This window comes from Phyllobates terribilis, unplaced genomic scaffold (genome assembly GCF_046119375.1).
Source record: "Phyllobates terribilis strain yellow unplaced genomic scaffold, ASM4611937v1 Scaffold_2__4_contigs__length_985480577, whole genome shotgun sequence".
Classification (NCBI taxonomy): Eukaryota; Metazoa; Chordata; class Amphibia; order Anura; family Dendrobatidae; genus Phyllobates; species Phyllobates terribilis.
This window is the reverse complement of record NW_027362762.1, coordinates 17,623,749-17,638,826: the sequence shown is the minus strand read 5'-3', so window position 1 is coordinate 17,638,826 and position 15,078 is coordinate 17,623,749. Positions and strand designations below refer to the sequence as shown.

The 15,078-nt window shown below is 50.3% G+C and overlaps 1 protein-coding gene across 1 annotated transcript; it reads left to right on the top strand.

Moving 5' to 3' along the window:
* Positions 1–469: 469 nt before the first annotated feature.
* Positions 470–1,204, top strand: LOC141243601 (ecto-ADP-ribosyltransferase 5-like). Its single transcript, XM_073668938.1, has one exon. It carries the CDS (start codon positions 470–472, stop codon positions 1,202–1,204), a length of 735 nt encoding a protein of 244 aa, XP_073525039.1.
* Positions 1,205–15,078: the final 13,874 nt, after the last annotated feature.

Here is a 15,078-nt window from a genome sequence, read left to right as displayed (position 1 = left end):
CTGCTATTATCTTGAACTCACCCCCTTTCAATTAATTATTCAAATACACAGAACCAAAAACATGTAGATCATGAATGCGGAGTCTGGGCGTTTTCTTAAAATCTACTGCACCAACTGGTAAATTGTTTGACATGTGATTAATCTGGTTAGTCATATTGGACTGCTATTATTTTGAACACTACTGTATGAACAGAAAGTAATTTTTCAGGGAGGTTTATGAGCGGACCCACCTGTAAAAGACACTGTATTCACATACCCTTAGTCAAAGGAGGAAAAGGCTTAAAATATGACGCCATGTTCCAGAATGGTGTAAAAATATTGAAGCAAATTATTGGCGCACACTAAGCCAATCAATGAGTGGCCGTAAGACGCACAAAATTAATAATCCAGCAATGCATGAACCACTGTGATAAGTTGTGATGAGGTTAAATTGTATATATAGGTCAGGATTAGAAAGTCTGCCCATTAGATGTCATATCCCAAGCATTTTCTCTTCCAGCTCCGCTGTCATTCCCTGGACCTGAACATGACATCTGATGCTTTTGACGATCAATATATCAATTGTGAGAACAAAATGGAAAATGAAATGGTAAAAATTCTGGAAGAAGAAAGAAAGAACAAAGAGTTTGACTTAATGTGGAGAGAAGCCACCAAAAACTGGAGCAGAGGCAAACTAAATCTCCCGAGCTCCTTTAAGGATGAATACGGAGTGGCGGCGGTTTTGTACACGATGGAGTCCCCGTACCCCATCTACAAGCAGCTGAATGGTAGCATCTCCATCGCTGGACGGTCCCGGGATTATTACATGCAACATTTCCACTTTAAAGCTCTTCACTTCTACCTGACCCGCGCGTTACAGGTGCTGAGCGGGGGCTGTGCCAGGGGTCTCACGGTCTTCAGGGGCAGTACGCAGAGTTACACCGTGTCTTCAGAGCTCCGATTTGGGCAGTTCACAACCTCATATCTCGATAAAGATATTGCTGCAACCTCTGGGACAAAGTCTTTCTTCACCATCACCACTTGCTTTGGTGTAAACATTGCTGATCTCTCAGAGTTTGAAGAACAAGAAATTTTAATTCCGGGGGCAGAAAAATTTAGCAACATAACAAAAATTGGAAACTCTTATATTCTGGAAAGTACCGGGGAGCAATGCAGCTACTTCAACTGTGCATACCTAGGAGGTGAGTGTGAGCTCATTATATGATGGGCCATCAACTTCAGACGATACTGCAGCTTTGTCCGATATATTGGAATGGGACTGAACAGCAGTGAGCTGCAACTTCAGGCACAGGTGTATGGGCAAGAAGGACAGAAGTCTCTCTGGATGGGACAGGGGTGTTTGGAGGGGAGAAATACATCTGAATGAGGCAATGGAGTCTAGAGAGGATAGAGGAGTCTGGAGGGGACGGAGGTGTCCAGAGCAGGGCAGAGGACAGTGGAAGGGAGCAGTGGAGTCTAGGGAAGACAGAGTGTTCTGGAGGGGAAAGAGGTGTCTACAGGGGACAAGGGTCTGTGGAGGGGACAGGGGTGTCCAGAGCAGGGCAGAGGACTGTGGAGGGGAGCAGTGGAGTCTAGGGAAGACAGAGTGTTCTGGAGGGGAAAGAGGTGTCTACAGGGGACAAGGGTCTGTGGAGGGGACAGGGGTGTCCAGAGCAGGGCAGAGGACTGTGGAGGGGAGCAGTGGAGTCTAGGGAAGACAGAGTGTTCTGGAGGGGAAAGAGGTGTCTACAGGGGACAAGGGTCTGTGGAGGGAACAGAGGTGTCCAGAGCAGGGCAGAGGACAGTGGAAGGGAGCAGTGGAGTCTAGGGAAGACAGAGTGTTCTGGAGGGGAAAGAGGTGTCTACAGGGGACAAGGGTCTGTGGAGGGGACAGGGGTGTCCAGAGCAGGGCAGAGGACTGTGGAGGGGAGCAGTGGAGTCTAGGGAAGACAGAGTGTTCTGGAGGGGAAAGAGGTGTCTACAGGGGACAAGGGTCTGTGGAGGGGACAGGGGTGTCCAGAGCAGGGCAGAGGACAGTGGAAGGGAGCAGTGGAGTCTAGGGAAGACAGAGTGTTCTGGAGGGGAAAGAGGTGTCTACAGGGGACAAGGGTCTGTGGAGGGGACAGAGGTGTCTAGAGCAGGGCAGAGGACTGTGGAGGGGAGCAGTGGAGTCTAGGGAAGACAGAGTGTTCTGGAGGGGAAAGAGGTGTCTACAGGGGACAAGGGTCTGTGGAGGGGACAGAGGTGTCCAGAGCAGGGCAGAGGACAGTGGAGGAGAGCAGTGGAGTCTAGGGAAGACAGAGTGTTCTGGAGGGGAAAGAGGTGTCTGCAGGGGACAAGGGTCTGTGGAGGGGACAGAGGTGTCCAGAGCAGGGCAGAGGACAGTGGAAGGGAGCAGTGGAGTCTAGGGGAGACAGAGTGTTCTGGAGGGGAAAGAGGTGTCTACAGGGGACAAGGGTCTGTGGAGGGGACAGGGGTGTCCAGAGCAGGGCAGAGGACAGTGGAGGGGAGCAGTGGAGTCTAGGGAAGACAGAGTGTTCTGGGGGGAAAGAGGTGTCTACAGGGGACAAGGGTCTATGGAGGGGACAGGGGTGTCCAGAGCAGGGCAGAGGACTGTGGAGGGGAGCAGTGGAGTCTAGGGAAGACAGAGTGTTCTGGGGGGAAAGAGGTGTCTACAGGGGACAAGGGTCTGTGGAGGGGACAGGGGTGTCCAGAGCAGGGCAGAGGACAGTGGAGGGGAGCAGTGGAGTCTAGGGAAGACAGAGTGTTCTGGGGGGAAAGAGGTGTCTACAGGGGACAAGGGTCTGTGGAGGGGACAGAGGTGTCCAGAGCAGGGCAGAGGACTGTGGAGGGGAGCAGTGGAGTCTAGGGAAGACAGAGTGTTCTGGAGGGGAAAGAGGTGTCTACAGGGGACAAGGGTCTGTGGAGGGAACAGAGGTGTCCAGAGCAGGGCAGAGGACTGTGGAGGGGAGCAGTGGAGTCTAGGGAAGACAGAGTGTTCTGGAGGGGAAAGAGGTGTCTACAGGGGACAAGGGTCTGTGGAGGGGACAGGGGTGTCCAGAGCAGGGCAGAGGACTGTGGAGGGGAGCAGTGGAGTCTAGGGAAGACAGAGTGTTCTGGAGGGGAAAGAGGTGTCTACAGGGGACAAGGGTCTGTGGAGGGGACAGGGGTGTCCAGAGCAGGGCAGAGGACAGTGGAAGGGAGCAGTGGAGTCTAGGGAAGACAGAGTGTTCTGGAGGGGAAAGAGGTGTCTACAGGGGACAAGGGTCTGTGGAGGGGACAGGGGTGTCCAGAGCAGGGCAGAGGACTGTGGAGGGGAGCAGTGGAGTCTAGGGAAGACAGAGTGTTCTGGAGGGGAAAGAGGTGTCTACAGGGGACAAGGGTCTGTGGAGGGGACAGAGGTGTCCAGAGCAGGGCAGAGGACTGTGGAGGGGAGCAGTGGAGTCTAGGGAAGACAGAGTGTTCTGGAGGGGAAAGAGGTGTCTACAGGGGACAAGGGTCTGTGGAGGGGACAGAGGTGTCCAGAGCAGGGCAGAGGACAGTGGAGGAGAGCAGTGGAGTCTAGGGAAGACAGAGTGTTCTGGAGGGGAAAGAGGTGTCTGCAGGGGACAAGGGTCTGTGGAGGGGACAGAGGTGTCCAGAGCAGGGCAGAGGACAGTGGAAGGGAGCAGTGGAGTCTAGGGGAGACAGAGTGTTCTGGAGGGGAAAGAGGTGTCTGCAGGGGACAAGGGTCTGTGGAGGGGACAGAGGTGTCCAAAGCAGGGCAGAGGGCAGTGGAAGTGAGCAGTGGAGTCTAGGGGAGACAGAGTGTTCTGGAGGGGAAAGAGGTGTCTGCAGGGAACAAGGGTCTGTGGAGGGGACAGAGGTGTCCAGAGCAGGGCAGAGGACAGTGGAGGGGAGCAGTGGAGTCTAGGGAAAACAGAGTGTTCTGGAGGGGAAAGAGGTGTCTGCAGGGGACAAGGGTCTGTGGAGGGGACAGAGGTGTCTAGAGCAGGGCAGAGGACAGTGGAGGGGAGCAGTGGAGTCTAGGGGAGACAGAGTGTTCTGGAGGGGAAATAGGTGTCTGCAGGGGACAAGGGTCTGTGGAGGGGACAGAGGTGTCCAGAGCAGGGCAGAGGACAGTGGAGGGGAGCAGTGGAGTCTAGGGGAGACAGAGTGTTCTGGAGGGGAAAGAGGTGTCTGCAGGGGACAAGGGTCTGTGGAGGGGACAGAGGTGTCCAGAGCAGGGCAGAGGACAGTGGAGGGGAGCAGTGGAGTCTAGGGAAGACAGTCTTCTGGAGGGGAAAGAGGTGTCTACAGGGGACGAGGGTCTGTGGAGGGGACAGAGGTGTCCAGAGCAGGGCAGAGGACTGTGGAGGGGAGCAGTGGAGTCTAGGGAAGACAGAGTGTTCTGGAGGGGAAAGAGGTGTCTGCAGGGGACAAGGGTCTGTGGAGGGGACAGAGGTGTCCAAAGCAGGGCAGAGGGCAGTGGAAGTGAGCAGTGGAGTCTAGGGGAGACAGAGTGTTCTGGAGGGGAAAGAGGTGTCTGCAGGGAACAAGGGTCTGTGGAGGGGACAGAGGTGTCCAGAGCAGGGCAGAGGACAGTGGAGGGGAGCAGTGGAGTCTAGGGAAAACAGAGTGTTCTGGAGGGGAAAGAGGTGTCTGCAGGGGACAAGGGTCTGTGGAGGGGACAGAGGTGTCTAGAGCAGGGCAGAGGACAGTGGAGGGGAGCAGTGGAGTCTAGGGGAGACAGAGTGTTCTGGAGGGGAAAGAGGTGTCTGCAGGGGACAAGGGTCTGTGGAGGGGACAGAGGTGTCCAGAGCAGGGCAGAGGACAGTGGAGGGGAGCAGTGGAGTCTAGGGGAGACAGAGTGTTCTGGAGGGGAAAGAGGTGTCTGCAGGGGACAAGGGTCTGTGGAGGGGACAGAGGTGTCCAGAGCAGGGCAGAGGACAGTGGAGGGGAGCAGTGGAGTCTAGGGAAGACAGTCTTCTGGAGGGGAAAGAGGTGTCTACAGGGGACGAGGGTCTGTGGAGGGGACAGAGGTGTCCAGAGCAGGGCAGAGGACTGTGGAGGGGAGCAGTGGAGTCTAGGGAAGACAGAGTGTTCTGGAGGGGAAAGAGGTGTCTGCAGGGGACAAGGGTCTGTGGAGGGGACAGAGGTGTCAAGAGCAGGGCAGAGGACAGTGGAGGGGAGCAGTGGAGTCTAGGGGAGACAGAGTGTTCTGGAAGGGAAAGAGGGGTCTGCAGGGAACAAGGGTCTGTGGAGGGGACAGAGGTGTCCAGAGCAGGGCAGAGGACAGTGGAGGGGAGCAGTGGAGTCTAGGGAAAACAGTCTTCTGGAGGGGAAAGAGGTGTCTACAGGGGACGAGGGTCTGTGGAGGGGACAGAGGTGTCCAGAGCAGGGCAGAGGACAGTGGAGGGGAGCAGTGGAGTCTAGGGAAGACAGAGTGTTCTGGAGGGGAAAGAGGTGTCTGCAGGGGACAAGGGTCTGTGGAGGGGACAGAGGTGTCCAGAGCAGGGCAGAGGACAGTGGAGGGGAGCAGTGGAGTCTAGGGGAGACAGAGTGTTCTGGAAGGGAAAGAGGTGTCTGCAGGGGACAAGGGTCTGTGGAGGGAACAGAGGTGTCCAGAGCAGGGCAGAGGACAGTGGAGGGGAGCAGTGGAGTCTAGGGAAGACAGAGTGTTCTGGAGGGGAAAGAGGGGTCTGCAGGGAACAAGGGTCTGTGGAGGGGACAGAGGTGTCCAGAGCAGGGCAGAGGACAGTGGAGGGGAGCAGTGGAGTCTAGGGAAAACAGTGTTCTGGAGGGGAAAGAGGTGTCTACAGGGGAAAAGGGTCTGTGGAGGGGACAGAGGTGTCCAGAGCAGGGCAGATGACTGTGGAGGGGAGCAGTGGAGTCTAGGGAAAACAGTGTTCTGGAGGGGAAAGAGGTGTCTACAGGGGACGAGGGTCTATGGAGGGGACAGAGGTGTCCAGAGCAGGGCAGAGGACTGTGGAGGAGAGCAGTGGAGTCTAGGGAAAACAGTCTTCTGGAGGGGAAAGAGGTGTCTACAGGGAACGAGGGTCTGTGGAGGGGACAGAGGTGTCCAGAGCAGGGCCGAGGACTGTGGAGGGGAGCAGTGGAGTCTAGGGAAGACAGAGTGTTCTGGAGGGGAAAGAGGTGTCTACAGGGGACAATGGTCTGTGGAGGGGACAGAGGTGTCCAGAGCAGAGCAGAGGAAAGTGGAGGGGAACAGTGGAGTCTAGGGAAAACAGTGTTCTGGAGGGGAAAGAGGTGTCTACAGGGGATGAGGGTCTGTGGAGGGGACAGAGGTGTCCAGAGCAGGGCAGAGGACAGTGGAGGGGAGCAGTGGAGTCTAGGGAAAACAGTGTTCTGGAGGGGAAAGAGGTGTCTACAGGGGACAAGGGTCTGTGGAGGGGACAAAGGTGTCCAGAGCAGGGCAGAGGACAGTGGAGGGGAGCAGTGGAGTCTAGGGAAGACAGAGTGTTCTGGAGGGGAAAGAGGTGTCTGCAGGGGACAAGGGTCTGTGGAGGGGACAGAGGTGTCCAGAGCAGGGCAGAGGACAGTGGAGGGGAGCAGTGGAGTCTATGGGAGACAGAGTGTTCTGGAAGGGAAAGAGGTGTCTGCAGGGGACAAGGGTCTGTGGAGGGAACAGAGGTGTCCAGAGCAGGGCAGAGGACAGTGGAGGGGAGCAGTGGAGTCTAGGGGAGACAGAGTTTTCTGGAGGGGAAAGAGGGGTCTGCAGGGAACAAGGGTCTGTGGAGGGGACAGAGGTGTCCAGAGCAGGGCAGAGGACAGTGGAGGGGAGCAGTGGAGTCTAGGGAAGACAGAGTGTTCTGGAGGGGAAAGAGGTGTCTGCAGGGGACAATGGTCTGTGGAGGGGACAGAGGTGTCCAGAGCAGAGCAGAGGAAAGTGGAGGGGAGCAGTGGAGTCTAGGGAAGACAGAGTGTTCTGGAGGGGAAAGAGGTGTCTGCAGGGGACAAGGGTCTGTGGAGGGGACCGGGGTGTCTGAAGTGGAAAGAGGTGACTGGAAGGATCAGAAGATTCTAGAATGAACATAGGAGCTTATGAGAAGAGGTGGGTCTTGAGGGGACAAAGGTGTCTTAAGGTCTGAAGGAGGACAGAGATACTTGGAAGAGACAGAGGGATTTTGTGAAGACAGATGTGTCGGGGGGGGGCATATGGGGGAGTCTGGAATGGACAGAGGGGTTTGAAAGAAGAACAGAGAAATCTGGAGGAAGACAAAGTAGAAACAGAGGAGCCTGGCAGAGACTTCGGAATCTAGAGAGGAACATAGGAGTCTGGAGGGGAAGGAGAAGTGTGAATGAGACAAAGGGGTTTGAAGATGACAGATGATTCTGAAGAAGTCAGGGTTTTTTAGAGAGGACAGAGGTGTCTTGATAGAGGGAACAGGAGGAACTGGGTAAGAGACCAAAGGGTCTGGGTAATGGGGTAATGGACAGAAGGGTCTGTAAGGGACTCACTTGTCGGGAGAAGGCTAGAAGCTAGGAATACGGAGGAGCTTGTAGGGGACAAATGAGTCTGGAGAAGACAGAGTGATCTAGAGGGGGACAGATGTGCATCATGGAGGGGAGTCTGATGGCTGCAGAGGAGTTTGGAGGTGACAGAGGAATCTGGACAGAACAGATAAGTTTGGAGTAGGCAAAGGAGTTTGAAAGACACAGAGAATTATGGAGGGGGACAGAGGAATCTTGAGGAGGATAGTGGTCACAGAAACAGAGGTTGAAGGAAACAGAGTTGACTAGAGAGGACAGGGAAGATTGAAAGAGACAGAGTAAGGAGAGGATGAACAAATCAGCCTTCTGACGCCGCTACTGAAGATAACAGAGATAAAGAAGAACATGGTGCGACTCGCACCTCGGAGTAGCAGAGAATCCTCCATGGGATAATTGGTCACAAACGTCCATCATTAGACTCTGCCATGTGACAGGGATTCTGCATCAATCACTTGTAGTGTTGGGCGAACCCGAACAGTAAAGTTCGGCGTCCGTACCGAACACCTACTGTTCAGTCCCGGACCCTGAACACAGACTTCCTCTGGAAGTCCGTGTTACTGTTCGGGCTCGGGTTCGGGTTCTGGTGTTTCCCGCACTGTCACTTGCGTGATGGCGCAGGAAACGCAGGCTCTAATCGACGGTAATTGCTTTACCGCGGTCAGAGCGCTGTGACATCATGCTCACAGGTGTTAGCATGATGCCGCAGCTGTGACAGTGACCCGTGGTAAATAGCTTACCGCGGGTCATAGGCGCCGGCTGATGGTACTACTACCACCATCAGCCGGCGCCTCCTGCCATAGGAAACAGCGAGCACAGGCATCGCTGGATGGGAGCAGTAGTCTCCCATCCGCCAGCGCCTGTGCTGTGCTGAAAAAAAATGTTAAATTAATAAAAAAATATTAAAATAAAAATAAAACACACTATACGCACCTACACCTTGTCCCCGATGTTCGCCGCCTCTGCAAAAAATAAAAAAATACCATATACTCACCTTACAGCTAATTCCCGAAGCCCACGATCACCTGTTATAAAAATAAAATAATAAACCAACCTCATCCTCACCTTTCCGACACAGTCCAAATAACGAGGGTCCCACGAAGATCCCCTGAACAGAGCGGCCACATAGTAGAATCTGACCGCTCTGTTCATTTGCCGCCAATACACTGACTCAGAGTATAGCCGGCAAATGAGGCTGCGCATGCGCAATGAGTATGAACTCAGTTATCTGTCTATTATCTATATATCTATTTATTATCTGTTCACCTATCTAATTATATATCTAAGATAGACAATAGATATATGGATATATAGATATATTGATATATACAGTGGTGGCCAAAAGTATTGGCACCCCTGCAATTCTGTCAGATAATACTCAGTTTCTTGCAATCACAAATTCTTTGGTCTTATTCTCTTCATTTAATTTGCTTGCAAGGAAAAAACACAAAAGAGAATGAAGCGAAAATCAAATCATTGATCATTTCACACAAAACTCCAACAAAGGAACGGACAAAAGTATTGGCACCCTCAGCCTAATACTTGGTTGCACAACCTTTAGCCAAAATAACTGTGAACAACCGCTTCCGGTAACCATCAATGAGTTTCTTACAATGCTCTGCTGGAATTGTAGACCATTCTTCTTTGGTAAACTGCTCCAGGTCCCTGATATTTGAAGGGTGCCTTCTCCAAACTGCCATTTTGAGATCTCTCCACAGGTGTTCTATGGGATTCAGGTCTGGACTCATTGCTGGCCACCTTAGAAGTCTCCAGTGCTTTCTCTCAAACCATTTTATAGTGCTTTTGGAAGTGTGTTTTGGGTCATTGTCCTGCTGGAAGACCCATGACCTCTGAGGGAGACCCAGCTTTCTCACACTGGGCCCTACATTATGCTGCAAAATTTGTTGGTAGTCTTCAGACTTCATAATGCCATGCTTACGGTCAAGCAGTCCAGTGCCAGAGGCAGCAAAGCAACCCCAAAACATCAGGGAACCTCCGCCATGTTTGACTGTAGGGACCGTGTTCTTTTCTTTGAATGCCTCTTTTTTTTTCCTGTACACTCTAGGTTGATGCTTTTTCCCAAAAAGCTCTACTTTTCTCTCATCTGACCAGAGAACATTCTTCCAAAACGTTTTAGGATTTCTCAGGTAAGTTTTGGCAAACTCCAGCCTGGCTTTTTTATGTCTCGGGGTAAGAAGTGTGGTCTTCCTGGGTATCCTACCATACAGTCCCTTTTCATTCAGACGCCGACGGATAGTACGGGTTGACACTGTTGAACCCTCGGACTGCAGGGCAGCTTGATCTTGTTTGGATGTTAGTCGAGGTTCTTTATCCACCATCCGCACAATCTTGCGTTGAAATCTCTCGTCAGTTTTTCTTTTCCGTCCACATCTAGGGAGGTTAGCCACAGTGCCATGGGCTTTAAACTTCTTGATGACACTGCGCACGGAAGACACAGGAACATTCTGGTCTTTGGAGATGGACTTGTAGCCTTGAGATTGCTCATGCTTCCTCACAATTTGGTTTCTCAAGTCCTCAGACAGTTCTTTGGTCTTCTTTCTTTGTTCCATGCTCAATGTAGTACACATGTAGCACCCTGGGGGTTCGGTTGCTACAGAGGTATTGCATCTTTTCCAGATGTGCGATATCTCACTCTCAGGTAAGGATGGAGTGTGGACCAGGACCCCGACACCTGCATGCATTACACCACATGTCCGGGGGGCAGGGCGACCGATATGCTCCAAGTAGAGCACGACAGTCTCTGTCCCGGTCTGGAGTGGGGGGAGGGAACACCTAGGAAAGGGGGAACCCTGTAGTGCAGGAGCAGGGAGGAAGCAGTTCCTGGGTACACCTAGAGGGAGGTACAAAAGGTGGGAACCATCTTAATTCAAGAGAGAAGTCGGTTGAGTGGAGTCAGAGAGAAGATGTGACAGAGCAGGACTCTGTGGAGCTCTGCTCCGGACTCGGGTCTAGCCTGTGAGACCCAGTCAGCACTGAAAGGAGAGAGAGACAGTAGGGAAGAAGACATGAAGAAGAGCGGAGGAGGCTCCAGGAACACAGAGGAGAGAAGGGACCCCAGGGGTGTGGACCGGCTGATAGCCACCATACGCCCGCATCTACCTGAGTAGTGGGGTCAGGCCAAGGGGGAGACCGGTCCCCGAAACTAGTGGAGGCGGGGAACTATCCTCAACTAGAAACCGGAGGCTGTGACATTTTATATGGTGCAGCCCCTCGCTACACCCGCTAGGAAGGCACCACATAGGGTCAGGGAAACTGGCGCCGAAGTTTACCCAGAGAAGGCCCGAGGCAGCCGGACAGAAGCGTGGTCACTGGTGGGGTATGACAGGCCAGAGGAAGGACACGAGAAGGGGGGTCCTGTGAAGCGCTCCAAAATTATCTGAGAGTTGGCCGAGCCCCCTCACCTGGTGACCATGGTGCGACGCGGGAAGTTACCGCCGGCCGGAGTAACGTGGAGTAATGAACTGTGAGTAAAAGATCCTGGACTGCATTACAGAGACTCTGAGTCATTATTCCCGCGCACCATCACCCCCATCATTCACCTACTCTGCCCTGGGGCTACACTCTTCCCGTGGGGAGTTATACCATTCCTGTGCTGCATATTTACATCAGCCCCAGCGGTCTGCCCTGCAGCGGCGGTTCATCCTGACCGCAATCCACGGGTGGCGTAGTTGGACATTCGAAAATAATGAAAACCATATCAATTGACTGCCACTGGTTTGACCACCCTGAGCCACGGGACCGGGTCATCGCCACGGTGACTACAATCCCCAGCATTCCACAAAAGGCCCGGTTCCGGGTTCCCCACGCGGCCCAGGGGGCGAGTCACACACAAGGACACAGGACAGAGGTTGAGTCAACTTTTATCCATGTTAACTGGCTGCAAGTGTGATTTAGTTATTGCCAACACCTGTTAGGTGCCACAGGTAAGTTACAGGTGCTGCTAATTACACCAATTACAGAAGCATCACATGATGCATCAAAGGGTGCCAATACTTTTGTCCACCCCCTTTTTTAGGTTAGGTGTGGAATTATATCCAGTTTGGCTTTAGGACAATTCTTTTTGTGTTTTTTCACAGAAGACAAATTAAATGAAGATAATAAGACCAAAGAATTTGTGGTTGCAATCATTTTCAGGAAGAAACTGAGTATTATCTGACAGAACTGCAGGGGTGCCAATACTTTTGGCCACCACTGTAGATAGATAATAGATGGATATATAGATATATTGATATATAGATAGATAGATAATAGATTGATAGATAGATCTATAGATAGATATATATATATGGATAGATATATAGATAAATGATAGATAAATAATAGATCAATAGATAATAAATAGATATATGGATAGCTAGATATATAGATAATAAATAGATAATAGATATAAATATGTGATATATATAATCTGTGCTTTGCGTGTGTACCTTACTGTTCATGTCATTTATTAATAAATGAGTAAATTTCTGGAAAAAAAATGGCGTGGGGTCCCCCGTAATTTTATTAACCATACTAACCCCATAGTGAAGGTGAAATGTAAAATAAAACACCCAGAATAAAATATTTTATTTGAAATAAAACAGACGCCTTTATTGTTCTAAATTAAACCCTACTTACCGTATCGCCCATTCCAGCTGAAGCCAACGATCACCTGTAATAAAAGTAAAATAATAAACCAACCTCATCCTCACCTTTCCGATGTCCAAATAACGAGGGTCCCGCGAAGATCCCATGAACAGAGCGGCCACATAGTAGAATCTGACCGCTCTGTTCATTCAACGGCAATACACTGACTCAGAGTATAGCCGGCAAATGAGTTCAACTCATTGCATGTGTGGGAAACTACTCCCTGCGCATGCGCAGCCTCATTTGCCGGCTATACTCTGAGTCAGTGTATTGCCGTTGAATGAACAGAGCGGTCAGATTCTACTATGTGGCCGCTCTGTTCATGGGATCTTCGCGGGACCCTCGTTATTTGGACATCGGAAAGGTGAGGATGAGGTTGGTTTATTATTTTACTTTTATTACAGGTGATCATGGGCTTCAGGGATTAGCTGTAAGGTGAGTATATGGTGTTTTTTTATTTTTTGCAGGGGCGGAGAAGAACATCGGGGACAAGGTGTAGGTGAGTATAGTGTGTTTTATTTTTATTTTAATTTTTTTTATTAATTTTAACATTTTTTTTTTTCACATTCAGCACAGCACAGGCGCCGGCGGATGGGAAACTACTGCTCCCATCCAGTGGTGCCTGTGCTCGCTGTTTCCTATGGCAGGAGGCGCCGGCTGATGATGGTAGTAGTACCATCAGCCGGCGCCTATGACCCGCGGTAAGCTATTTACCGCGGGTCACTGTCACAGCTGTGGGATCACGCTGACACCTGTCAGCATGATCTCACAGCGCTCTGACCGCGGTGATGCAATTACCGTCGCGGGAAACCAGGTAAGTTCAGGTCCCCCATTCAAGTGAATGGGGTCCGTGTTCATGTTTGGAGTTCGGGTACTGTTCTGGTACCCGTCACTAATCACTTGTCATTATATTCTATTTGTTATGGGACGATTCACAAAATCCTATCGGATCTCATCGGCTCAAGCAAATAGAAGACAAGGGACTTGTGTGAAACGTTCCCGTTCCCTTTGCTAGTTGCCTATTCAGTTTTTGGTAGAAATATCAGTAGAAAAGAGACCCAGATCCCAAAAATGTGGATCTCGGTGACAGAGTTGTGGGTGATCAGACTGTGACATGATCTAATTCACCATTTTAGAAAGGAAAATGAGAGTTGTGGGAATCACAAATTACTGCTGCGAAATTGATGACAATATTAAGACACAAAAAAACAAATGATCTTTTTATATAGAAAAAAATACTTTGTGTCAGGTAACAAAATATCACGATTATGTCTGTAATAATCGTGATCTCACCATGCTGCACTGATTAATGTCAAAGTATTTCCCATGAAAAATTGAAAATTATTCTTTCTGTTCTAGGAGAAAATATGCAAACTCCTTCGTGTCGTTCTGGTAAGAGGAATAGCGGAGGGACGCGCGTCAGACGGGTGGAGCTCGATGTGTCGTTTTTTTTTACAGTTTTTAGTTTTTACAACATTGTATTCTCCTCACCATATAACAGTGCAGTAGAGCGCCTCACAGTGGATGTGCCTAAAGTTGCAAATGCCTGAGCCATATAATTTGCACATACTTCACAAACTTTCAAAAGTTTGTTAACTCCTTAATGACCATCAATATACCTTTTTATGGCAGTGATTAAAATACTATAATCCACAGTGCTGCCTTTTGATGTCCACACTGTAGAATAAGATCGGACTACAACAACCACGAAACCCTCCATTTCCCTCCTGTCAACTTAGAAGGGAGAACGTTATGATAGGAAACAGCCGATCACAGCAGTCACAGCTCAACTAGCAGGAAGAAGCCGGCTCCGCTCTCCCGCAGCTTACCCCTTCTCTCACACTTGTAATTTTGTGAGAAGAGAGACAGGAACCTGCTGGGAAAACTGTCAAAAGTGTAAAAATGTCCCTTGTTAAAAAATGTAAACGAACATAAATTATAATTAATTTTTACATGTTTTTTTTCTAATCCTATTGAGTGATAGGGCTAGAGTTATGGTTATGATTAATGCCGGGGTTAGAGCTAGGTATAGGGTTATGGTTATGGCTAGTTACGAGATTAGAGCTAAGGATAGTGTTATGGTTATGGCAAGTGCTGGAGTTACAATTAGGTATAGGGTTTACTTATGGCTAGTGCCGCGGTTAGAGATAGGGATATAGTTATAGTTATGGCAAGTGCTGGGGTTTGAATTAGGTATAGGGTTTACTTATGGCTAGTGCCGCGGTTAGAGATAGGGATATAGTTATAGTTATGGCAAGTGCTGGGGTTTGAATTAGGTATAGGGTTTACTTATGGCTAGTGCCGCGGTTAGAGATAGGGATATGGTTATGGTTATGGCTAGTATCGCAGTTAGAGTTAGGGATAGCATTATGGTTATGGCTAGTGCCAGGATTAGAATTTGGTATAGGCTTATGCTTATGGCTAATGCCGGAGTTAGAGTTTGGGATAGGGTTAATGTTATGGATAGTACCGGCGTTAGAATTAGGTATAGGGTTATGCTTATGGTTAGTGTCGGGGTTAGAGCTAGGGATTGGCTTATGGTTATGGCTAGTGCCACGGTTAGAGGTATAAGGTTATGGTTATGGCTAGTGCTGGTATTAGATTTAGGAATAGGGCTATGCTTATGGTTAGTGCCGACGCTAGAGTTGGGCATAGGGTTATGATTATGGTGGTTAGTGCTGGGGTTAGAGCTAGGGATTGGGTTATGGTTATGGCTAGTGCCAGGGTTATAATTAGAAATAAGGTTATTGTTATGGGTAGTGCTGGGGTTATAATTAGTGTGACGGATCAACCCCGTACTCCAGGATTTTGCCACATGGGGGTTGTCGTAGAACCTATGCAGCTAATGGGACATAATGTTATAAAGTGGGGTGAATATTGGGGATCGCATATTGTTGGACATTCTGTGATGTGACCGAAGCACTCCTGGCCCCCACCTTCCTGTGCTCACTTAGCAGTGGC